Source organism: Piliocolobus tephrosceles, chromosome 21 (genome assembly GCF_002776525.5).
Source record: "Piliocolobus tephrosceles isolate RC106 chromosome 21, ASM277652v3, whole genome shotgun sequence".
NCBI lineage: Eukaryota > Metazoa > Chordata > Mammalia > Primates > Cercopithecidae > Piliocolobus > Piliocolobus tephrosceles.
The window spans coordinates 38,602,734-38,627,453 of record NC_045454.1 but is presented as its reverse complement, the minus strand read 5'-3'; the positions used below and the strand labels follow the sequence as shown (position 1 = coordinate 38,627,453).

Sequence of the window (24,720 nt, the reverse complement as noted above, 5' to 3'; positions counted from 1 at the left end):
CTGGGCAACAGAGCGAGACTCCATCTCAAAAAAAATAAAAATAAAAAGATCTGTCTGTTCTAGAAGGGGAAGGTACATTTTAGATCAGGCTTTTTTAGAAGCATAAGATATGTTTTAGATCTGGTTTCTCAGTACAGAAAGATAGTTTTAGATCAGGCTCTTTTAGAAGTGGCAGGTATGTTTTAGATCAGTGTATTCTAGAAGGGGAAGATACATTTTAGATCTGTCTCTGAACCTTGATAGAAAAGCACACATTGGCTGGGCGCAGTGGCTCACAACTGTAATCCCAGCACTTTAGGAGGCCGAGGCGGGTGGATCACTTGAGGCCAGGAGTTCCAGACTAGCTTGGTCAACATGGTGAAACCCCATCTCTATTACAAATACAAAAATTAGCTGGGCATGGTAGTGGGCACCTGTAATCCCAGCTACTCGGGAGGCTGAGGCAGGAGAATTGCTTGAACCCAGGAGACGGAGGTTGCAGTGAGCTGAGATCATGCCATTGCATCCCAGCCTAGGCAACAAGAGTGAGACTTTGTCTCAAAAAAAAAAAAAAAAGAAGAAGAAGAAGAAAATAACTTCTAATTAGCCACATCAGTGATATAACCTTAGCTGGGATTGGTTTTGTTCTGAGGCAAGATATTAAAAAAAAAAAAAAAGAAGAAGAAGAAGCTGATTTCCAAATTTAGAAATGTTTAAAGAAAAAAGGAAATAAATTATAAAATTTCATCCAGCTGGAAAAGTGATACAAAACCTGGCAACATATCGTGGTGATTGCTACCAGAGCCACAGTCAAGAGAAAGCGATTCCTTCCACAGCCGTGTGAGGGTGAAGGTCTGAATTGAGGTGGCCTCCCCTTGGCACTGTTGACATCTGGGGCCACATCATCCTCTGTGGTGGGGCTGTCCTGTGCACTACAGGATGTTTAGCAGCACCTCTGCCCACTGCTTACAGGATGTCAGTAGCACCGGCTCCCCCTGAGTTTTGGTAGCCCAGAGGTCTCCAGACATTGTTAAAGTGCTCCCTGGCTGGGAATCCCTGGTCCGATTGACATTTCTAGCTGAGTTCTCCTAGCATAAGCCAGGCTCTGTAGCGAGTGCTTTGGCGACGTGAACTTTTTAATTCTCACAACCAACTAGCAAAAGAGGGACTGTTATTACTCAAATTTGACAGAGGAGGAAACTAGGGCACAGAGAAGGAAAGTCACTTGACCCTTCTGATTTGCTTTCCGGGAAACTGATTTGCTTTCCAGGAAACTGATTTGCTTTCTAGGAAACCAGGGCGAGTATTAAATGACCAGCCAGTAGGCAAGGCTAGGAGCAAAACTGCACATTTATTTTTGGTCCCCCAGACATAGGCGGGTCGGGGCGCGGGGCGGTAGGCGTGGCTAGGCGGGTTCCGGTTTTTCTCCGTCGGAGGTCGGGTTGCGCCTGCGCAGTCGACCTGTGTCTTTCCCGGGTGCGGGAAAGCTGACGGTGAAGAAGCCGGAACTGCGCCATCTTGCCTCCGTTCGTCCAAACACGTTCATTTAGCCAAGTTATCCTAAAAAACTCATTTAATCGCCGGGCACCGTGGCTCAAGCCTGTAATCCCAGCACTTTGGGAGGCTGAGACGGGTGGATCACGAGGTCAGGAGATCGAGACCATCCTGGCTAACATGGTGAAACCTCGTCTCTACTAAAAATACAAAAACTAACCAGGCGAGGTGGCGGGCGCCTGTAGTCCCAGCTACTCGGGAGGCTGAGGCAGGAGAATGGTGTAAACCCGGGAGGCGGAGCTTGCAGTGAGCTGAGATCCGGCCACTGCACTCCAGCCTGGGCGACAGAGCGACACTCACTCCGCCTCAAAAAAAAAAAAAAAAAACAAAACACTCTTTTAATCTTCCGCTAACCTATATGTGTACCCCATTTTACATATATACATAATACATATATATGTATAAACACATATTATCTATTATTTACCCACCTACCTGCCCATCCATCCACTCTGTCTGTCTGTCTATGCATTCATCCATCCATCTTTTTTTTTTTTTTTTTGAGTTTCATTTTGTTTCTCAGGCTGGAGTGTGGTGGTGAGATCTCGGCTCACTGCAAGCTCTGCCTCCTGGGTTTACGCCATTCTCCTGCCTCAGCCTCCCAAGTAGCTGGGTCTACAGGCGCCCGCCACCACGCCCGGCTAATTTTTGTGTTTTTTAGTAGAGATGGGGTTTCACCATGTTAGCCAGGATGGTCTCGATCTCCTGACCTGGTGATCTGCCCGCCTCAGCCTCCCAAAGTGCTGGGATTACAGGCATTAACCACTGCGCCCGGCCCAGCCATTTTATCAATGCATCCTTTATCCATTGATAGATATACCTATATTATCTATCTGTCTTATCTGTGTATCCATCTATATTAGGTATCTATATTACCTATTTATCTAATCCATCTATCCATTTATCTATCTCTCTATATATTATCTATCAACCAATCTATTTTTCCATGCATCCATCTCTATTATCTGTCAGTCATCCATCACTCTTATATATGCATCATCCATCCATCTCTATATATTTCTCTCTATATATATCTACCCATTCCTCTATCTTTATCTATCCCTCTCTATATCTCTCTGTGCCTCTAATTTTTCTCTCTATAGCTAGATCTATCCAACCATCTATCTATATTATCTATCAACTAATCTATCTTTCCATTTACCCATCTGTCTATATTATCTATCCATATTATCTATCTATCCATCTATATTATCTATCATCTTATCCATCCATCCATTTATCTTATCTATACTTATCCCTCTATCCATCTATCTCTGTATATTCCTCTATCTCTATTTATATCTACCCATTCCTCTCCCTGCCTCTATCTATCCCCATCGATATCTATCTGTTCCTCTCTCTATTTTTCTCTCGATAGCTGTATCTATCCATCCATCCTTCTTTCTATCTCTATGTATCCCTGCTTCTATCAGCCTCTCTCTCTTACTCTATCTGTAACTACCCTTCCATCCATGCCCCTCTCTATCTACCTGCATCTATATCTGTCTCTTTCTGTGTCTATCCATCTCTCTATATCCATATCCCCAAGCAGAGGTTCTCCCCTGGTCAGACTATCAAGCACCACTGAAAGAAAGGGACCGGTCCGGGCGCAGTGGCTCACGCCTGTAATCCCAGCACTTTGGGAGGCCAAGGCGGGCAGATCACCAGGTCAGGAGTTTGAGACCAGCCTAGTCAACATGGTGAAACACTGTCTCTACTAAAAATACAAAATTAGCCGGGTGTGGTGGCAGGCACCTGTAATCCCAGCTACTCAGGAGGCTGAGGCAGGAGAATCGCTTGAACCTGAAGGCGGAGGTTGCAGTGAGCCGAGATCACGCCATTGCACTCCAGCCTTGGCAACAAGAGTGAAACTCTGTCTCGAAAGAAAGAAAGAAAGAGAGAGAGAGAGAGAGAGAGAAAGAAAGAGAAAGAAGGAAAGGGGGGTGGAGAAAGGTTGACTCAGATGGCAGAGCTTTAAAATTGTTCTCTCATTCAGAACACAGCCCAAACCAAATGGAAAGTGATGGTGGGTGACCTGGGGGGACACATTCTAAAGCGTTTCTCCTCGCCTGTGACATTCTATTTTGTTCTTATGCCTCTACAGAAGCACCATTCCATAGAACTTTCTGCAGCTCTGGCTGAGCGCTGTGGCTCACGCCTGTAATCCCAGCACTTTGGGAGGCTGAGGCTGAGGCTGATGGATCATTTGAGGTCAGGAGTTTGAGACCAGCCTGGCCAGCATGGTGAAACCCCGTCTTTACCAAAAATACAAAAATTAGGCTGGGTGTGGTGGTTCACGCCTGTCATCCTAGCACTTTGGGAGGGCCAGGCAGGCAGATCACCTGAGGTCAGGAGTTCAAGACCAACCTGGCCAACATGGAGAAACCCAGTCTCTACTAAAAATACAAAAATTAGCTGGGCGTGGTGGCACATGCCTGTAATCCCAGTTACTTGGGAGGCTGAGGCAGGAGAATCGCTTGAATCGGGGAGGCGGAGGTTGCAGTGAGCCAAGATCGCACCACTGCACTCCAACCTGAGCAACAGAGTGAGACTCTGTCTCAAAAAAAAAAAAAAAGCTGGGCATGGTGGTGGGCGCCTGTAATCCCAGCTACTCGGGAGACTGAGGCAGGAGAATCTCTAGTGTCTGGGAGGTGGAGGTTGTGGTGAGCCCAGATTGCGCCATTGCACTCCAGCCTGGGCAACAGAGTCTCAAAAAAAAAAAAAGGGAACTTTCTGCAGCTCTGTTGTTGATGTACCCACAGTAGCTGAGTTCTGTTGTAGATGGAAATGTTCTCTATCTGAAATGCAACCCGTGCGACCAGGGAACCAAAGTTTCAATTTCACTGACATTTTCACGAATTTAAATTTAAATCGCCACATGTGAAACCGTACCAGACGCTGCAGTTCTGTGACTTCGGCATCTTCTAGAAATTGTGTTGGAGTTGGGAGAATTAAACTTGACGGGTGACTTCCGTAGATGGGTGGGCACCAGCGTTGCCTGGGGACTTGTTGAAATATTGAGTGCTTTAAGGCCGGGAGCAGTGGCTCACACCTGTAATCCCAGCACTTTGGGAGGCCACAGTGGGCAGATCACTTGAGCCCAGGAGTTTAGGACCAGCCTGGCCAACGTGGTGAAACTCCGTCTCTACAAAAAATACAACTATTTGCCTGGCATGGGGGTGCGCGCCTGTAGTCCCAGCTACTCAGGAGGCTGAGGTGGGAGGATCGCTTGAGCCCGGGAGGTGGAGGCTGCAGTGAGCCGAGATTGTACTACTACACTCCAGCCTGGGCAATGGAGCAAGACCCTGTCTAAAAAAAAAAAAAATATATATATATATATGTATCACACACACACACACACACACGTACACACACAGAGAGAGCGCGCACTTCCTCCACTCCGTGTTTCTGGCTCAGTAGGTCAAAGGGGGGGCCTGGAAACCTGCGTTTCTAGCAAGTTCCCAGGTGTTGCTGCTACTGCAGGTCTGGGGTCAGGGAGCACATGTGGGGAATCGGGGTGTGGGATGGTGTGGCGTCCGTTTGTGGTCGCTGTCTGTCAGTCTTGTTGGATCAGATGCTCTCCCCACCTCTAGAAGGGGACCCGGTTGTCTGCCTCTTGCTTTTCCAGGACGTCCCTTCAGCAGGGCAGCCGTGGGTGGCACTGATGGCCTCTTCATTGTCACCTGGTACTCGGGTTGAATCTGATGCCACATGACCAGAACCCCACTGGGGCGCGCACACCTGTGCTCCTGGGGGCTTTCTTACCAAGCTGTCTGCCTGCAGGTGGGCAGGGGTCCTCAGCTTTTGGTCCCTTCCCCCAGGTCACCTTCCGCAACCCTGTCATTGAGAGGATTCCTCGGCTCCGACGGCAGAAGAAAATTTTCTCCAAGCAGCAAGGTGAGAGGGTGCTCCAGGCCTCCTGGGGGAGAGGCCACGGGTCCTGGGAGTGTCATGGAGGGTGATGCCTGCCCCCGTACCCCCAGGGAAGGCGTTCCAGCGCGCTAGGCAGATGAACATCGACGTCGCCACGTGGGTGCGGCTGCTCCGGAGGCTCATCCCCAATGCCACGGGCACAGGCACCTTCAGCCCTGGGGCTTCTCCGGGATCCGAGGCCCGGACCACGGGGTAAGGAAGGAGGGCCCCGGGATCCCGGCTGCCCCTTGAAGGCTGCGAGGGTCCTGGGTCCCAGACACACCCTCCTCTCGTCTGCTGCAGTGACATATCGGTGGAGAAGCTGAACCTCGGCACTGACTCGGACGGCTCACCTCAGAAGAGCTCACGGGATCCTCCTTCCAGCCCATCGAGCCTGGTGAGGGTCCCCCCTTCTCCCCGCTAGGCCTGGCCTGGGCAGTGTCAGGGGTCCTGCTCCAGGCTCAGAGACCACTAGGAACTTCCCTGGAGCCACGCAGCATGTCTGTGGCAGAACCAGGGCCCAGATCTCTATGCTGGTTAAAACCTGTGCCCAGATCTCTATCCTGGTTAACAAATGGCTCATGTCTATAATCCCAGCACTTCTGGGAGGCTGACACGGGAGGATTGCTAGAGCCCAGGAGTTTGAGACCAGCCTGAGCAACACAGTGAGCCACGGTGAGCCATGATCCTGCCACTGCACTGCAGCCTGGGCAACATAGGGAAATCTTATCTCAAAAAATAAAACAGGCCAGGTGCAATGGCTCACACCTGTAATCCCAGCACTTTGGGAGGCTGAGGCCAGGAGTTCAAGACCAGCCTGGCCAACACAATGAAACCTCGTCTCGACTAAAAATACAAGAATTAGCCGGGTGCAGTGGTGGGCACCTGTAATCCCAGCTACCCAGTCAACTGGGGCAGTTGAACCTGAGAGGCAGAGGTTGCAGTGAGCCAAGATCATGCCAACTGCGTTCCAACCTGGGCGACAGAGCGAGACTCCGTCTCAAAAAATAAAAATAAATAAAACTGTGAGCTCGGGGGCTGGACCGCCTGGGTTCCCATCCCTGCCCTGCCACCTCTTGGCTCTGCGCTTCACCTCTCTGTGCCTCAGTGTACCGCTTTGCAAAATGAGCATATTTAAAACCCATGTCGATGATAGAGTGATCGAGAGAGTGCTGTGCTCTAGGCAGAGGTTACCGCAAGCTGGGAGCCACCAGGGGACCTGCCGGGTGATGGAAATGTTCCTCGTCTTGATCTGGGTCAGAGGTCAGCATGCATTTTCCGGAAAGGGCCAGAGAGTCAATATTTTTGGCTTTGTGGGCTAGACAGTCCCTGTCTGCTTTATAGTTTGAAAGCAGCCACAGACGATTTGTACACCATAAGCGTGTCTCTATTCCAGTAAAACCTTATTGGTAGTTCACATGGAAGTTTGAACATTGTAGAACTTTCATGGGCAATGAAATATTCCTCTTTTTGTTTTTTTTCCCCCAACGATTTAAAAATGTAAAAATCGGCCGGGCGCGGTGGCTCAAGCCTGTAATCCCAGCACTTTGGGAGGCCGAGACGGGCGGATCACGAGGTCAGGAGATCGAGACCATCCTGGCTAACACGGTGAAACCCCGTCTCTACTAAAAACTACAAAAAAAACTAGCCGGGCGAGGTGGCGGGCGCCTGTAGTCCCAGCTACCCGGGAGGCTGAGCCAGGAGAATGGCGTAACCCGGGAGGCGGAGCTTGCAGTGAGCTGAGATCTGGCCACAGTACCCCAGCCTGGGTGACAGAGCGAGACTCCATCTCAAAAATAAAATAAAATAAAATAAAATAAATAAATAAATAAAAATGTAAAAATCACTTCACCTGTGGTCCCAGCTACTTGGGAGACCGAGGCAGGAGGATGACTTGAGTCCAGGAGTTGGAGTCCAGCCTGAACAACATGGTGAAACTCCATCTTTTTTTTTTTTTTTTTTCTTTTTTTTTCTTTTGAGGAGATCGAGACCATCCTGGCTAACATGGTGAAACCCCGTCTCTACTAAAAATACCAAAAATTAGCTGGACGTGGTGGCGGACACCTATAGCCCCAGCTACTCGGGAGGCTGAGGCAGGAGAATGGCGTGAACCCGGGAGGCGGAGCTTGCAGTGAGCCGAGATTGCGCCACTGCACTCCAGCCTAGGCGACAGAGGGAGACTCCGTCTCAAAAAAAAAAAAAAAAAGAGAAAAGAAAGTAGAAGTAATAATAATAAATGCTTCATGGCATTCCATTAAATGACATACCTCATTAAAGTAGATGAGTGTGGCAGAAAATCCAAAAGGTTGATGACAGAATGCTGGGGAGGATGTGGGGAAATGGGCACTCGGTGGAGGCGTGGGAATCGGTTCCTCTCCTCAGGCAGGCAGTGCATATAGTACAGGCTATAGCTGGCTGAGCTAAACATGCACATTGTCAGCCCAGCGCGGTGGCTCACGCCTGTAATCCCAGCACTTTGGGAGTCCAGGGTGGGCGGATCACGAGGTCAGGGGTTCGAGACCAGCCTGGGCAACAAGGTGAACCCTCATCTCTACTAAAAATACAAAAATTAGCTGGGCGTGGTGGCAGGCGCCTGTAGTCCCAGCTACTTGGGAGGCTAAGGCAGGAGAGTTGCTCGAACCCAGGAGGCAGAGGTTGCAGTGAGCCGAGATCATGCCACTGTACCCCAACCTGGGCAACAGAGTGAGACTCAGTCTCAAAAAATAAAAAATGGACATTGTCGAGCCAGGCATGATGGCTTGCACTTGTAGTCCCAGCTACTCGGGAAGCTGAACAAAGAAGATCGCTTGAGGCCAGAAGTTTGAGACCAGCCTGGCAACAGAACAAGACCCCATCTCTACAAAAATTAGGCCAGGCGCGGTGGCTGACGTTTGTAATCCCAGCACTTTGGGAGGCTGAGGCGGGTAGATCACCTGAGTTCGGGAGTTTGAGACCACCTTGACCAACATGGAGAAACCCCATCTCGACTAAAAATATAAAAAATTAGCCTAGCTTGGTGGTGCATGCCTGTAATCTCAGCTATTTGGGAGACAGGTAGGAGAATCACTTGAACCCGGGAGGCGGAGGTTGCAGTGAACGGAGATCGTGCCATTGTACTCCAGCCTGGGTAACAAGAATGAAACTCAGTCTCAAAAAAAAAATTAGCTGGGCGTGGTGGTGCAAGCCTTTAGTCCCAGCTACTCAGGAGGCGGAGGTAGAGTTGAAGGCTGCACTAAGCTATGACTGTGCCACTGCACTCCATCCTGGGCGACAGAGCAAGACTGTGTCTCTAAAAAAAAAAAAAAAAAGAAAATTCGGGCTAGGTGTGGTGGCTCACATCTGTAATCCCAGCAGTTTGGGAGGCCGTGGCGGGTGGATCACCTGAGGTCAAGAGTTCCAGACCAACCTGGCCAACATGGTGAAACCCCATCTCTATTAAAAGTACAAAAATTAGCCAGGTGTGGTGGTGCAGGTGTGTGGCTGGAGGAGAGTGAGTGAGGGGCTGCGTGGGAGGAGAGGTGAGGACAGAGAGGTGGGGGGCAGATCTTGCAGGGCCGCAGAGGCTGTTGTGGTTATGCGGGCATCTCTGACTCCCCTTACTCTGGCCTCCTCTCCACCACAGAGCTCCCCGATCCAGGAATCCTCCATCACTCCCAAGCTGCCTTCGGAGACCCAGGAGACCCCAGGCCCCACCCTGTGCAGGTGACACCACTGCCCGGCCCCCTGCCCACCACCCCTGCCTGCTGTCCTTGTTCTCACCAGTGGCCTCTCTCCACAGCCCTCTGAGGAAGTCACCTCTGACCCTTGAGGATTTCAAGTTCCTGGCGGTGCTGGGCCGGGGTCACTTTGGGAAGGTGAGGTGGAGGGCAGGGAATTGGGAGACCCCCCCAGGTCCCTGGCTGGCCGCTAAAACCACCCCTGCCCACTGTGGTTCCAGGTGCTGCTCTCCGAATTCCGGCCCAGTGGGGAGCTGTTTGCCATCAAGGCTCTGAAGAAAGGGGACATTGTGGCCCGAGACGAGGTGGAGAGGTGGGGACCTGCCGTGGTCCTCTGGGGACCTCTGTCTTCTCTTTTGGGAAATGACAGAGCAGTTCTGTCCTTGGAGCTGCAGGGAGAGTGACTCATAGTAGTCACTAATGCCAGGCACGGTGGCTCTCGCCTGTAATCCCAGCACTCTGGGAGGCCGAGGCAGGTGGATCACTTGGGCTCAGAATTTCAAGACCAGGCTGGGCAACATGGTGACACCCCCATCTTTACAAAACATATAAATAATTAGCTGAGTGTGGTGGTACATGCTTGTAGCCCCAGCTACTCATGAGGCTGAGATAGGAGGATCACCTGAGCCCAGTAGGTCAAGGTTGCAGTGAGCTGAGATCACACCACTGCACTCCAGCCTGGGCAACAGAGTGAGACCTGTCTCAAAACAAAAGGTCACTAATACCTGCTAGCCTAATACCAAGATAATAATAGCTCTTATAAAAGTTATTCGTTTGCTCCTCCATGTTGCCCTATAAGGTAAATACTGATGGCACAGAGAGGTTGAGCAATTTACCCAAGGTCACATAGCCAGTAAGCAGCAGGTCCAGGATTCAAAGCTAGAGACTCAGGTTCTGAAGCCTGTGCCCTTCGTGGTGCAAACACTGCCTCTGCTTTGGGGTCAGGATCCTGGGTTCAAGTCTCACGTCTGCAGCATGGGCTTGGAGATCCTGGGGAGGTCACTTCTCCCTTCAGAACCTCAGCCTCTTTGTCAGGCACTGTGGCTTACGCCTGTAATCCCAGCACTTTGGGAGGCCGAAGTGCATGGATCACCTGAGGTCAGGACATCGAGATCAGTATGGCCAACATGGTGAAACCTCGTTTGTACTAAAAATACAGGCCAGGCGTGGTAGTGGGCGTCTGTAGTCCCACCTACTTGGGAGGCTGAGGCAGGAGAATCACTTGAACCCAGGAGGCAGAGGTTGCAGTGAGCCAAGATCGCGCCACTGCACTCCAGCTTGACTGTCTCAAAAAAAAAAAAAAAGAACCCCTCTTGATGTGGAGAAGCGGAGTGCCGCTGCCTTCCACACACGGTTGTCAGGTGCTGTCTACACAGTGCCCCTCTAAACATTTGGTACAGGCACTGAGATTGTCCTTGGTCTTCCCAGCATTCTTTTGATAATCAGGAACCCAACTCAGAAAGGCCGAAACAAGTAAAGAAATTTATTGGTCTGCATCAGAAAAGTCCAGGAGTGGGCTGCCTTCAGGCATGGCTGTATCCAGGTGCTGAGATGACATTTCTCAGTTCTGCTTCCCTCTGTATGGGCTTTGCTTGCCGTTTGGGAGTCAGGGGTAAGCGGCGGCCATGGTCTCTGACTTCTGTCCCCCACCCCTCCCCAGCCTGATGTGTGAGAAGCGGATCTTGGCGGCAGTGACCAGTGCGGGACATCCCTTCCTGGTGAACCTCTTTGGCTGTTTCCAGACACCGGAGCACGTGTGCTTCGTGATGGAGTACTCGGCCGGTGGGGATCTGATGCTTCACATCCACAGCGACGTGTTCTCTGAGCCCCGTGCCGTGTGAGCCTGGCCCCCCAGCCCGGGCCCCGCCTCCCTCCACAGCGTCTGACATTTCAGTCCCCCCGAGAGGCTGGCAGCCTGCTTCTCACCCCTCCATCCTCAGGCCTTGCTTCCCCCAGCCTCCCAGAGCTTTGGGGAGACTGGGGGGCTTTTGAGGATGTGGGAGCCAGGCTTATGTGATCCTCCCTGCTTGCAGGGTGGCCCCACCCCTCTCAGCAGCCTCTCTCTCTCTGCAGCTTTTATTCCGCCTGCGTGGTGCTGGGCCTACAGTTTCTTCATGAACACAAGATTGTCTACAGGTGTGTGTGTGTGCGCGCGCATGCATGTGCACACTGCCCGTTGTGGGGACAGGGCCCAGACCCCCGCTCATCCCTCTTTCCACCCCACAACCCCCAACAGGGACCTGAAGTTGGACAATTTGCTTCTGGACACCGAGGGCTATGTCAAGATCACAGACTTTGGCCTCTGCAAGGAGGGTGAGGGACTGGCCTCGGGATTAGACAAAGGAGGGGGAAGGAATGGGGTCCCCAACCCTACTTGGGGTACCCCCGACCCTGACCCTGGGACAGGGCTGGCTGTGTGGACAACCCCACATTGGGCTGAGTGACTCCTCTGGCCCCCATAACCTCACATGGCCTTGCTCTCCCCAGGGATGGGCTATGGGGACCGGACCAGCACATTTTGTGGGACCCCGGAGTTCCTGGCCCCTGAGGTGCTGACGGACACTTCATACACGCGGGCTGTGGACTGGTGGGGGCTGGGTGTGCTGCTCTACGAGATGCTGGTTGGCGAGGTGAGACCCCACCCCTGTGTGTCTCGGATCTCACTGGAAACTGCGTGTGCCCTAGGGTGGGATCCAAGTCTGCCTCCACCAAGTGCTGTGTGATTGAGGGCTGCTGGCTCTGCCTCCCTGGCCTCAGTTTCCGCCTCTATAAAATGGGACATTTCCTTGCCCGAGTTAGCCAGCACCCAAGAGCTGCAGCAGAGTGTAAGGCTCAGGCCGGGCTGGGTTTGGAGCAGCCAGAGGAGAGGCCTCATTCACCCCGGTTCTCCCTCTCCCCAGTCCCCATTCCCAGGGGATGACGAGGAGGAGGTCTTCGATAGCATCGTCAACGATGAGGTTCGCTACCCCCGCTTCCTGTCCGCTGAAGCCATCGGCATCATGAGAAGGGTGAGGACCCCCAATGTGGGGCAGGCCTGGGGAGGGGCACTGGGACTCAGAAGGGGACAGATCCTGACACAGTGCTCCTTCCTCCAAGCTGCTGCGGAGGAACCCAGAGCGGAGGCTGGGATCTAGCGAGAGAGATGCAGAAGATGTGAAGAAACAGCCTTTCTTCAGGGTGAGGTTCCCCACAAGGACCTCAGTGACCCCGGCCCTCCCCCAGGGCTGATTCATCACCCCACACCCGATGCCCCCCAGGCCTAGCCGCTTTGCCTCAAAGGCCTTATTGCACCTCCAGGGCAACATCGTCACCTCCTTTGACACCCCGATTTCCCTCCTCCACTTTTGTTCCCTCCAGGGACCCTCCTAATCCCACATCTCCACTTTCCGCCGCCTCTTTTTTTGTTTTTTGAGCCAGGGTCTCACTGTGTTGCCCAGGCTGGAATGCAGTGGCTCAATCTCGGCCCACTGTAACCTCCGCCTTCCAGATTCATGCGATTCTCCTACCTCAGCCTTCTGAGTAGCTGGGATTACAGGCACACACCACTCCACCACAGCTGGCTAATTTTTGTATTTTTAGTAGAGATGGGATTTTGCCACTTTGGCCAGGCTGGTCTTGAATTCCTGGCCTCAAGTGATCCTCCCACCTCAGCCTCCCAAAGTTCTGGGATTACAGATGTGAGCTACCACGCCTGGCCTCCACTGGTTTCCTAATCCCGCTTCTCCACTAGGCTATCGCAGGTGATCCCTCCTGAACCCCAGTCCCCCCACCCCACTTTTCCCTATATGATGACTCCTCTCCGTGGTCCCCAAGCCCTAGGACTGGTCCCCGCTGCAGCACGCCCCCTCCTCAGCCTCCCAGGCTGACCCTCCCCTCCGCTTCCCTCCCCTGCAGACTCTGGGCTGGGAAGCCCTGTTGGCCCGGCGCCTGCCGCCGCCTTTTGTGCCCACGCTGTCTGGCCGCACCGACGTCAGCAACTTTGACGAGGAGTTCACGGGGGAGGCCCCCACACTGAGCCCGCCCCGTGACGCGCGGCCCCTCACAGCCGCGGAGCAGGCGGCCTTCCTGGACTTCGACTTCGTGGCGGGGGACTGCTAGCCCCCTCCCCTGCCCCTACCCCTGCCCGAGAGCTCTTAGTTTTTAAAAAGGCCTTTGGGATTTGCCTGATCCATGCATCTTCCGTGTCTTCTTGTGTGCAGTCATTGGCGGTGGGGGTGTGCTTGGAGGTGTGGACGTTTGGGGGGCAGGTGGCTGGCTGGCTGGTCGTGGGAGTCTCGAGTGATGGGGGTGTCATTTGAAGAGGATCAAGGGGCAGCGTGGACTCGGAGCTGTTCTTATGGTGGGGAGCGTGGGTAAGCTGAGATGGGAGGGGGTCGGGATTGTGTTGGGGGGCTCCCAGGGGCATGGGGCAAAATGGTTTGGGGACAGGGTTTTCGGGCTGTATTGGAAGAACTCAAAGCCACAGTGAGCAGAATGGTTTCGGAAGTCCGTTAGGGCGGTGGCAAGGTCAGGAAACGCCCCCCACACCCTCTCGCTCTGCTCCCAGCGGAGCCCCAGCCCCCGCGCCCGCACGGTGCGCTTGCTCCTGCGGCTCCGGCGCCCACGGTCCGGCACCCTCGAGCCTCCTAGAACCGCGCCCCGGTGTCTCCGCGCCATCTTCTGGTAGGCCCCGGAACTGCACCCACCCTGGACGCGCACTTGGCGCCCCTGCTGCCCCTCGCGCGGCCCCAGTGGATGCCGAAGCCCCGACGGGACTCACCGCTCTGTCTGGGCTCGCAGAATGGCTTTTTATTCCTCAAAGGCTCTGCGCCGCGCACCTGGGCCCGGCCCCAGGGTGGGCTGGCTTCGTCGTTGGGCCTCCGGTTGTGCTTAGAAGTGGCTGAGGCCGCTGTGCCGGGAGCTGCGCAGCGAGCTGGCCTCCCAGGCGCTCGGGGTTAGGCCCAGCCCCGCGGGGCCGCCCTTGGCCCTGGCCCTCGGGGGCAGGAAGCGAAGCAGTTGGCGCAGCACGGCCTGGCGCAGCAGGATGTACACCCAAGGGTCCAGGATCTGGTTCCAGGAGGCAAGGCGCACGGCCAGGAACAGTGGCCGCTGCAGGGAGGTAGAACTCCAGCCCCCGACGGCCAGCGCCACCAACACCTGTGGGGGAAGCAGGTGTGAGCCGTTTGGCGGGCGCGGGCGCAGAGGGGCGCAGGGATGGTGGGGGCGTGGCTGGAAGGTAAAAGCCTGGGAGGAGGGGCGAGCCGTCGCAGGCAGGGTAAATGGGGATCCAGGTGGGAAGGGGATGCGGAAAAAAAGGAGGGAGGCGAAGAAACAAACACCTTCGGTGGGTGGGGGGTCCGGCCGGAGAGGAGTCTCAGGTATCCCGGAAAGAGGACAAAGGAGGGGGTTGGGTGAAAGGACTAGGGAATGAAGCGCCGGGGCTTATAACGGTGGGGCAGGAGAGGAGGCTTGTGTGGGTCATGGTGCGCTACAAAGACCCCAAAGAGGAAGGAGAGAGGGGGGCTAGGAGGAAGGATGGGAGGTCAGATGGAGAAGGCCATGCTGGCTTTCGGGGCAGGTGGGATGGGGCCTCCAGGGGCCGGGACCTTGGTTGGGTCCTGGACGGAGGCCCAAGGTGTCCTGGGAGGACGAAGGGCAGAGGGTGTTGAGAGGGAGCGGGAGGAGCGTGGCTCGAGGGGCCGGTGCGCCCCTCACCAGCATTGGACTCCAGCAGATGCACGACACCACCATGATACCGACAAGCTGGCCCACCATCTCCACGTCGTGGGTGCGAGCTCTGCGTGCTGAGCCGCGGCTCTGGGAGCCGCCAAAGGCTGTGGAGGCTGAAGCGATGGACGAGGCGGACGAGGCGGAGGCCGAGCGGGGTCCGCGCGCCCCCCAGCGACGCCGGCTGTCGGGGCCCGAGGCCGGGGGAGGCCCTCGGGAGCGGCGTCGCCAGCGGGCGCGCAGCAGGGCCAGGCCGCTGAGCGTGTTGCACACCAGCGCGGCGAGGAGAGCGACCAGGCCGAGGCCGGCGAAGAGGCCGGCGAGCAGTGCCTGGCGCCAGCCGCCCGAGGGACCCAGGCCGATGAAGCACCACGTGCCCGGGTACTGCAGCTCGTAGCGGCCCACGCGCGCCAGCGGTAGCAGCGCCACGGCTAAGGCCACCGCAGCTACCGCGGCCAGCGCCAGGCGCGCGCGGGAGACCGAGACCCGCGCGGCGTGGAGCAGCGGCCGCGTGACGCCCACGCAGCGCTCCACCGCCATGCCGCAGCCCAGCAGCAGCGGGCACAGGCCGAAGAAGACCATGCAGCCGCCCAGGAAGTGGCAGGCCCCGCCGGCCGGAGCGCGCCCCGCAGTGTACAGGCGCAGCACTAGCGCGCCCGGGATCACGTGGCCTGCCAGGTCGGTGGCCAGCAGGCTGGCCACGAACAGCAGGAAGGTGGCGGCGGAGCGGCGGCGTCGCAGGCGGCCCGCGGCCTGCGCCAGCAGCGCCAGCGCCAGCAGGTTGGACACGGCGCCCAGCGTCATGGAGAAGATGGGCAGCGCGGGCGAAGCGCCCGACGGCGGCACGGCCGACGCGTTGGGGACCCAGGGCGCCGCGCATGTAGTCGCCTCGCCCGCCAGGCTCAGGTTGAGGGGCCCGCAAGGGCTCATGTCAGGCGCCAGGAGTGCTGGGTAGAGGAGAAGAGGGCAGAGTGAGGCTGGCTGGGCCTGGGCGGGGACCAGCCCACGGTGCCATCTCAGAACATCAGGCCCATTTGACTCCCTGGCGTTCTCAGGCAGCCCCTCTGCCCATGGCAACTCCAAATGACCTGGCCACTCCATTTGGAAACCCTCCTCCCTCTTTTGCCTCTCACCGCCCCATCTCCTGCTCCAGGGCCTCCCTCTGTCCCCACTGGCCTCTTCTCTGTCCTTCATGGTTTCCTGCAAGATTCCCCCCAGCCCTGCCCTCAGGCATCTCTGCCAGTGCCTCTGGGCCTCACAGATCCCCCTCTGACCCCCACCCTCCATTTTTACACCGTAGCAAATTCCTGGGGCCTGTGGCTCCATCCGATAGCTCTCACCCATTCCTGCCCGTGTGGCTCTACCTGACTTTCCCCACCTCAGCTTTACTCCAGTCCCATCCTCGAGATACCCCAGCCCCATCTCTACCACCATGGGCACATCTCTCCCCACGGCCATGTCCCTGGCCCCCATGGACCCATCTCCGACCCCACATGGCACAGCCACATCTGTGCCGTGGGCCCGTCTCTACCCCAGCCATGGACCTGCCTCTGATCCACTGCGGTCTCGCCAGGCCCCACCGCGATCACCTCTGCCTCACCCTGGCTGCCTACGGTTCCACTCCATGTCCCTGCCCCCAGAGGCCATGACCATCCACTCTTTGATATCCTGGTGGTGAGGGCGGAAAGGGCGGAACCGTCCACCAGGCCAGATGGGAAGGGAGGATGGACAGACGATAAGATAGGGACACACAGATCGGGGGGAAGAGCCCAGGGACACAGGATGGACAGACAGGTGGCCATGGCCCCACCCCTTCATGCCCTCCTCCTCCCCAGCCAGGGACCCTCATGTGCAACCCGCTTACCCAGCACTGCCTGGGATGCGGGGTCCCCATCACCGGCCGCTCCGTCCTGCTGCCCACTGCGCCCTGGCTCTCCGGCAGGCCGCTTCCTCCCTCCCTCTTCCTGGGGCGGCTCCTCGGCTCCTCCCGCCGCCCTTGCTGGCCTCCAGGGGCCGCTCCACCCCGCGCACGCCCGCTTGGGGCCTGGAGTGGCAGAGACCCCCCTCTCTGCTCCTGGCAATGCATGGGGGCCACTCTGGGCCCCAGCGGCTCCCTCCATGAGGAGGGAGGCTCCCTGGAGTCGTTCTGGCCCCCTGTGACCCCCTCCTCCCAGCAGGGCGGGAGTTGCCCCCTTTCCCCGAGGCTCGGGCCTCTTGCCTCATTAATAAAGTGGATAAAATCTAAACACTGGAAAATGTGAGTGTCGTCTGGGGCAGGCTGTGGCGGCTGCAGGGGGTGCCACTGCCCCTCTCCCTGGAGCTTTGGGACTGGGGGGCTAATTCCAATTCTGTGGGGGCATCAATGCCCCCCTGCCCTGCTAAAGCCTTCATGGACATTGGGGTGGGTGCTGGTGGGCAGGGCCTTGGGCAGACTGGCTTGGGTCAGGCCCAGCCTGGCCAGGGGATCCGCCTACTATTTATACAGGGGCTTAAGCCCCGGCTAGGGCCACAGCGAGTCATATCCTGGGAGGCGAGGGGAGGAGGCTGAAAGGGGGCAGGGGAACCAGGAGGCCTAGCGACCTGGGGACTCTCCCCAGTATCTGGCTCCTGCTTTCAGATGGGCTGAGTGACACCTGGGACACATGTCCTAAGTCACAAAGACTCGCCTCCTGCCCTGAGAAGTAGGGTCACACTGGCATAGTCTCACACCCTAAGACAATCCTGTCACTTACCACTCAGTTTCATCCTGTCCCCATCTCAGCACAGCCAGGTTGCTGCCGCCACATCCCTGAACTCAGGGTCTTACCCCCAGCGCCGGGACACACCCAGAGTTACTACCTCAATTCCAGCCCCTCCCCTCAACACCCCAAAATGCAGCCCTCTGAGATGACCACCCACATCACCCTCCTTAGTGCTGGGAAATAGGGTCTCACTTGGCACCGAGAGACAAACACATGTGCGCATGCGTGCGCGCGCGCGCACACACACACACTCCTTACTGCCAAAACTGCCCCTGGTCACACTCTGTATGACTTGTAATGACCCCCCAACAATCCCAGATAGGCCCCACCGGCACACTCCGTACACCTAAGGCACAAGAAGTGACACCCCCTGCCCCCGGACACCAGAGACGTAGCTGGCCACCCCCACCCTCACCCCGAAACAGCAGTGCCCTGAGACATACACACCTGCATCCCTAGACACCTCAAGACCTAGCCAGCACCCCCACCCAGGAAACAGCAACACCCTGAGACATACCCTAACTCCCCTGAACACCCCGAGACCTAGCCAGGCACCCCTCCTTGCCCCAGAAACAACAGCACCCTAAGACACACACACCCACATCCCAGGACACCCTGACAGTCACTCCATTGCGCTCCCCACCAGCAGACACTGCCAGTTACACGTGCAGTTGCCCTGGAACACAGAGCCAGCGATCCCATCCCTCACCCACAACACAGCCCTCCGTCACCGCGCCACGAGCCGTCAACACTCTGATAGACGCACAGTCCTACCCAACCCCCGAGACGCACACAGCCACACCCCTTCACCACCACAGCCGGCTCCCAGCACACACGCCCGAGGAGCCCACGGGTGTTCAGGTCTGCCCTGGGTCACCGGGACAGTGGCTCCCCACTCCACCCGGGTCTGCACACCAACACCCAGCCCTGAGGGTCTTCCCTTTTTTCCTCCCTTCCCCTCTTCCTGGTGGCCCAGTGCCAGCCCGCCTGTTGGAACGAGGATTGCAAGCTGGCCTCAGACTTCCCCACAGCCTCTCGGCTCACCCCCAAACATTCCTGTGGGGCCCTGTGGCCCAGCACCCCTTGCTTCAATCCCTTCCCTTCTCTCCAGGTCTGGCCAGGGTCCCACCCCGCCTTTCCCTGATCACCCTCAATCCTCGAAGATGACTGGGTTGTCAAAACAAGTATGCCGGGTTTAGTAAGCAGGGTGCCCCATGGACGCCTGCATGTCCAGCATTGGGCCGGGTGGGGTGGGGGGCTGCATCGTGCCTGCCCCCAACTTCCCGGTGTAGGAGTGGGGCTCTGGCAGGCCTGAGGGTCCATCTATTTCCGAGCCAAGTTTCAATGCCCTGGTACTCCCCACAGCCCAGGGGTTGTCACCGGCTGCAGATGGCGGCCTTGTGAAGCTCCGGGGGAGGGGAGGCCTTGTGGGAGAGGGGGCAGGATTTGAACCCTCAGTAGTCCAGGAAGCTCTGGCCCTGCCTGGAAGCCTGGTGGCCTGCAGCCAGAAGGAACAGTGGGAGGGGGCAGGCGGCCTGGTGCCAGCTCCTAATTCAATTTGGAGCCTGCGGAAGATGGATTTCAGCTGCTGAATTCTTTCTCAGCCCCGACCCTCCCCCTCTCCCACCCCGAAGCCACGCAGGTCCAACAGCAGATAGATGCTTTATGTTCAAGACAGCAAATTCAGATACAAAAGCCCACCGCCATCGTCCCTCCCTCCCTCCTGCTCTGGGCCAGGGATAGGCCTGGAGGGGAGATGGGAGTTGGGGAGGAGGTTGGGGGGTTCACAGCAGACTCATGTCAAATGCGGAGGTAACAGGCTCCACGGGGAGGGGGCTCCTCTCGGGAGGGGCGAGGGCATTATTGCATTTGCTGGGGGGAGGGACAACCCGCTCCCCTATATTCCCTGCGTCAGGAAACTAGGAAGGTCGTGACCCCCAAACAGAACCCAAGGCCCCAGGGAGACGGAGGGACCAGTTTGGCAGCTGATGGTGGAAAGTGGTGGAGGCGGGGGTGGCCGCCCAATTTGGCCGATCCCTCCCCTCCCCGTGCCTGACCCGGCTGAGGTAGGTGGGGAACAGGGCACAGGGGGGCCGGGGACCCCGGACAGATTGGGAACCGGGGAGGGGATGGTACCGATTGGAGGCGGCAGGGGGCCCAGCCCCACCTCCCCTCCCCATCATCCTTGGGCTGCTGAGCTAGGCTCAGGCTGGAGGCTTGAGTCCTGATGTCAGTGTCCCCGCTGGGGGCCCCCACCAGGCTGGGGCCGGGTCATCATCGCAGGGTCTGGGGGGAGTCCTAGTAGCGGCCGACCTTGGCGTCCCCGATGGCGCCCCAGACGTCAAAGACGAATTCGTCAGGGAAGGCAAAGTCACCCAGCCGTTCATCCAGGGCCTCGGCCAGCTCATCCGGGTTCCTTTTGTCCTTTCCCAGCTCCACCATGGTGGCCGCTATTGGGGGAGGGGGCAGAATAGAGGCACAAATGATACCAGGGACCAAGGGGCTCAGGGTGGATTCAGTCAGCACCAGACCTAGATGCCGCCCCCCCAGGCCCCCGCAGGCAGCCCTCACTTACCCAACTCCGTGTCCCTGATACCCATGTAACTCTCCAGCAGGTCATCCACCTTCTCAATGGCCTTCTCTTCAAAGGCAGAGGGCTGGGGGCCAGGGAGGGGTGACAGCGACATCATAACAATGTGAATATACATTGTAATTGGACTGACCGCCCTTGTCACCACTTTACATATATTCCTATTTAGACCTCAGGACAACCCTGAGAAGAAGGTATCGGTGTTCATCTCATCCCCATTTTACTGATGGGCAAACTGAGGACCACGTGCCCAAGGAAGGTCCCTGGGAGCTGGGAAGTGGCAGAAGTGGACTAGAACCCAGGCTGTCTGCCCAGAGTCCCTTCAGCTAACAGGTAACACTGCCTATTATGAAAAGGAAGGGAGGGCCAGGCGCGGTGACTCACGCCTATAATCCCAGCACTTTGGGAGGCCAAGGAGGCTGGATCACCTGAGGCCAGGAGTTCGAGACCAGCCTGGCCAACATGGTGAAACCCCGTCTCTACTAAAAATACAAAAATCAGCCGGGCATGGTGGCGGGTGCCTGTAGTCCCAGCTACTTGGTAGGCTGAGGCAAGAGAATCGCTTGAACCTGTGAGGCTGAGGTTGCAGCGAGCCAAGATCGCGCTACTACACTCCAGCCTGGGTGACAACAGTGAGACTCTGTCTCAAAAAAAAGAAAGGGAAGGAATGCTGGAGATAGGGTCCAGCTGGAGCACTCACCAGATCCTCCACCGTGGCAGGGCCCCGGGATCGGAGCCGCAGGGTCCCTCGGCCAGTGCCCAGTTGTGGGCCGGAGCCAGGGCGGCCACCCGCTGAGCGTTGGCTGATCATGTCTGTGGGAGGTAGGAGAGGGGTGAGTGTGTGGGAAGCTCGGTTTTAGCATGCTCTGGGCAGGAACTTGGCCCTCCTGGCTTTCGACACCACCCCAAACTTCTCCAAGCTTCTGCAAGTTCCTGGGGGCTGGGGCCAGGGTGATCCCAGGAGGGCAGAAATCCTGACTCAGGCCTGGCGTGGCTGTGGGGCAGAGCAGGGGGGACAGCTGGGGGCCAGGAATAGGAAATGCTAGAGAGGAGACTGGAGGGGCCACTTCTGCTCCCAGGGGCTGGGACAGGAAGCGGGTGTACCCCAGCCTGAGTCTCCAGCTGCCTGAGTCCGTCTCCTCTTGGCCAAGGGGGTATGGCTCCTGGGCCACAGACCAGCCCTACCTGCCGGGAGAAGTGATTCAGTCCCCCACCCCCATCTCAGGGGCCTGGGACCCATTCCTGAGAGTTAGTGAAGCCAGATGGAAAAGTGGGAGGGGCTGGTACTGAGCAGCCAAGTCTGGCCTGTTGGGGGTGGGGGCTGGCCAGGGGTGAGGACACCTTCCTCCTTGCCCCCACCCTTCTCTCCGGCTGGGCCAAGGACCAGCACCTCGCTTCGGGGCCGGTAGGAGCTGCACCCACTTCCCTTTCGGCTGGCCAGGCTCGGGCGCCACCTGCTGGCCGCTCCCGGCACCACTGCCTGCGCCCAAGAGAAGCGCCACTGGGGAGGTCCAGGGGGCGGCTCCTCACCGAAGGCCTTGCGAGGCTCCGTGAGCTTCAGCGTGAAGGTACGGCCTCGGGGCAGCTCCTTGAGCAGCCGGGCCACCTCATAGTGCCGGCAGCCCAGCAGGCTCTGCCCGTTAATGGCCTCGATCATGTCGCCCACGCTGATGAGGTGGATGTGGTCGATCACGCTGCCCTCCTTGATGCGCTGCGGGGATGGGGAGTCATCAGCCCTTGGGGCTCTGCCTTGGTTTCCAGGGTCCCGTGGCCCACCCTCACTCCCAGGCCTCCGAGGTGCCCCGTCTCCCCAGGCACCTTGATGAAGGCGTAGCCAGCCCCGTTGTCCGTGATGGTGAGCCCGAGTGCATCCTCCGACTTGAACACCTCCACCTCCTTGCGCTGCCCCTTCACGTGGGCAAAGATGAAGTCCTCCAGCCCGATCTGGCCCCCCAGGAGCTTGTCCATGTCCACTTTGTGGGTGTTCAGGGTGCAGAACATCACCTGCAGGGGTGGGAGATGCTGAACCCTCTCCCCACTCCCTCCCCCTTTGCTAATCACCACTGGAGGGCGAAGGGAGAGGGCTGGGAGAGGACTAGTGGGATTCCATCCCAGTGCCCGATCGCCCACTGAGCCAGGGCCAGGGCCAGGGCAGGGCCCACATTAGCGTGTCAGCTCTGCTAGGACTAGGATTTAATTTTCCTTTCTTTTTTTTATTTTGAGACAGGGTCTTGCTCTGTCACCCAGGCTGGAGCGCAGTGGTGCAATCATAGTCACTGCAGCCTCAATCTCCCAGATTCCAGCAATCTTCCCACCTCAGCCTCCCAAGTAGCTGGAACTACGACTAGCCATGCCTGGCTAATTTTTGTACTTTTTGTGGAGATATGGGGTCTCACTATGTTGCACAGGCTGGTCTCCAATTCCTGGGCTCAAGTGATCCTCCTATCTCAGTCTCCCGAGTAGCTGGGACCACAGGCACGCGCCACCACACCCACATAGTTAAAATAATTTTTTTTTTAGAGATGAGAGCCTCATTATGTTGCCCAGGCTGGCCAGGAACTCCTGAGTTCCAGTGATCCCCCTACCTCAACCTCCCAAGTAGCTGGGACTATAGGTGCGCACCACTGTACCCAGCTAGGATTTCTGTCCTAGCAAAAATTCATTGCTGTGCCGGGCGCGGTGGCTCACACCTGTAATCCCAACACTTTGGGAGGCCGAGGCGGGTGGATCACGAGGTCAGGAGATCAAGACCAGCCTGATCAACATGGTGAAATCCTGTCTCTACTAAAAATACAAAAATTAGCTGGGCGTGGTGACAGGCACCTGCAATCCCAACTTCTCGGGAGGCTGAGGCAGGAAAATGGTTTGAATCCAGGAGGTGGAGGTTGCAGTGAGCCAAGATTACACAATTGCACCCCAGCCTGGTGACAGAGCAAGACTCCATCCCAAAAAAAAAAAAAAAAAAATCATTGCTGCTTTCAGGGAGTGGAGCCTGGCACACAGTGAGTGCTCAGGAAATACTTGTGGAGGACACAGAAACTCACCCCACTTATGGAGACCCCTGCATCTACTTGTTCAAACCCACTACTGCCATCCTTGCCCCCCTCCCATCCATCCCCACAGTGCTTGGTGCTAGGCAAGCCAGCCTCCCACAGTGTTGGGATTCTCCAAGGCATCACGGAGAAGTGCATCTTGTATCTGGCCTCCAGGCTCCACCATCTCCTGGGGCACTGGCCTCCCAATGCCTGATGGGAACTCAGCATCCAGGTTTGGCCTCCAGTTCTCCATACTTCACTGAGGCACAGGCCTCCTAATGCCTGATAGGAACTCAGCGTCCAGCCCTGGCTGTCAGTCTTGCACAATAGACTGGGATGCAGGCCTCTCAATCCATCCATCCAATCAATACATCCAGCCCTGGCCTCCCACAGTCCACTGAAGCTCAGGTATCCCAGTGCCTGCTGGGAACTCAGCATCCAGCCCTGGCCATCAGTCTTGCATAATCTACTGGGCGTACAGCCCTCCCAGTGCCTGATGGGAACACAGATCCAGCCCAGGCCATTGGCCCCCATGAGTGGGGCACAGGCTTAACATCTGTAGCTTCGGCATCTGAATCCCAGCTCACAAACGGGATGTAGGCCCAGGCCTCTGGCCCACCATCAGGGACCCTGGTGCCCGGTTCCCCAGTGGGTACCTCGGCAGTTGGCAGGCGGAAGGCCTCGGCGATCTTGCCATACAGCTCCTTGACGTTGGTGAAGCCCTCGATGCGGCCAGTGGGACTGCCATGGGCCAGCTGGGTGTGGAACACGAGGCGGGGCCGCAGGGCTGGGGGAGGGGGGGGCAAGCCCATTTGGGGCCCCCCCGCCCCACCTCCACCCAGGGGCCCTGGCTCCCCCACGCCCAGCCCGCCACGGCCTGGCTCAGCCTCCTCATTTTCCACTAGAGGGGGCGCCTTTTTCCGCCGCCCCAGTCCCAGCGGCATGAGCAGCGAGAAGTGGGGTCACCAGAGGATCTGTAGGAGAGGAAGTGGGGCTCAGGGCCTGGGCAAGGGCCTTGGGTGCCCCTCCCACACTGCTCAAACCAGACAAGCCCAAGGAAGTACTCAGAGAACAAACTGGCCTCGGTTGAAATCCTCATCTCTTGTATAGCGATGGGACACTTTTATATAAAAGTAGTAACAGGGCTGGGTGCAGTGGCTCACGCCTGTAATCCCACCACTGTGGAAGGCTGAGGTGGGCGGATTATTTGAGGTCAGGAGTTTGAAACCAGCCTGGCCAACATGGTAAAACCCCACATCTACTAAAAATATAAAAATTAGCCAGGTGTGGTGGTGTGCACCTGTGATCCTAGCTACTTGGGAGGCTGAGGTACAAGAATAGCTTGAACCTGGGAGGTGGAGGTTGCAGCGAGTCGAGATAGCACCACTGCACTCTAGCCTGGGTGACAGACTAAGGCTCCATCTAAAAATAGAATAGAATAGAATAGAATAGAATAGAATAGAATAGAATAGAATAGAATAGAATAG

At 56.9% G+C, this 24,720-nt stretch overlaps 3 protein-coding genes across 6 annotated transcripts in view; 1 reads left to right on the top strand and 2 right to left on the bottom strand.

Annotated features, from left to right (window-relative positions):
* Positions 1-13,336, top strand: part of PKN1 (protein kinase N1) — a 43,278-nt gene extending 29,942 nt beyond the window's left edge. For all 4 annotated transcript variants that reach the window (XM_026456985.1, XM_026456986.2, XM_026456984.1 and 1 more), the window contains 13 exons: positions 5,355-5,430; positions 5,517-5,658; positions 5,749-5,842; positions 9,068-9,147; positions 9,224-9,299; positions 9,383-9,474; positions 10,822-10,998; positions 11,235-11,297; positions 11,398-11,474; positions 11,649-11,791; positions 12,062-12,169; positions 12,258-12,338; positions 13,056-13,336. In XM_026456985.1, coding sequence (XP_026312770.1) covers positions 5,355-5,430; positions 5,517-5,658; positions 5,749-5,842; positions 9,068-9,147; positions 9,224-9,299; positions 9,383-9,474; positions 10,822-10,998; positions 11,235-11,297; positions 11,398-11,474; positions 11,649-11,791; positions 12,062-12,169; positions 12,258-12,338; positions 13,056-13,259 — 1,413 coding nt within the window. In that variant the 3' untranslated portion in view covers positions 13,260-13,336. The remainder of the gene's footprint in view (positions 1-5,354; positions 5,431-5,516; positions 5,659-5,748; positions 5,843-9,067; positions 9,148-9,223; positions 9,300-9,382; positions 9,475-10,821; positions 10,999-11,234; positions 11,298-11,397; positions 11,475-11,648; positions 11,792-12,061; positions 12,170-12,257; positions 12,339-13,055) is intronic.
* Positions 13,337-13,934: 598 nt separating this feature from the next.
* Positions 13,935-16,826, bottom strand: PTGER1 (prostaglandin E receptor 1). Its single transcript, XM_023229804.1, has 3 exons — positions 16,732-16,826; positions 14,856-15,814; positions 13,935-14,297 (listed from the first exon to the last, which is right to left on the bottom strand). The coding sequence occupies exons 2-3, from the start codon at positions 15,795-15,797 to the stop codon at positions 14,031-14,033; spliced, it is 1,209 nt and encodes a 402-aa protein (XP_023085572.1). The 5' UTR covers positions 15,798-15,814; positions 16,732-16,826; the 3' UTR covers positions 13,935-14,030.
* Positions 16,827-19,253: 2,427 nt separating this feature from the next.
* GIPC1 (GIPC PDZ domain containing family member 1) overlaps positions 19,254-24,720 on the bottom strand; it is a 21,503-nt gene continuing 16,036 nt past the window's right edge. The window contains exons 4-9 of the mRNA XM_026456983.1: positions 23,890-24,207; positions 22,017-22,202; positions 21,729-21,909; positions 20,899-21,011; positions 20,184-20,265; positions 19,254-20,058 (exon numbers count right to left, since the gene is read on the bottom strand). Of these exons, the coding sequence (XP_026312768.1) occupies positions 19,907-20,058; positions 20,184-20,265; positions 20,899-21,011; positions 21,729-21,909; positions 22,017-22,202; positions 23,890-24,177 (1,002 nt within the window). The 5' untranslated portion in view covers positions 24,178-24,207 and the 3' untranslated portion in view covers positions 19,254-19,906. The remainder of the gene's footprint in view (positions 20,059-20,183; positions 20,266-20,898; positions 21,012-21,728; positions 21,910-22,016; positions 22,203-23,889; positions 24,208-24,720) is intronic.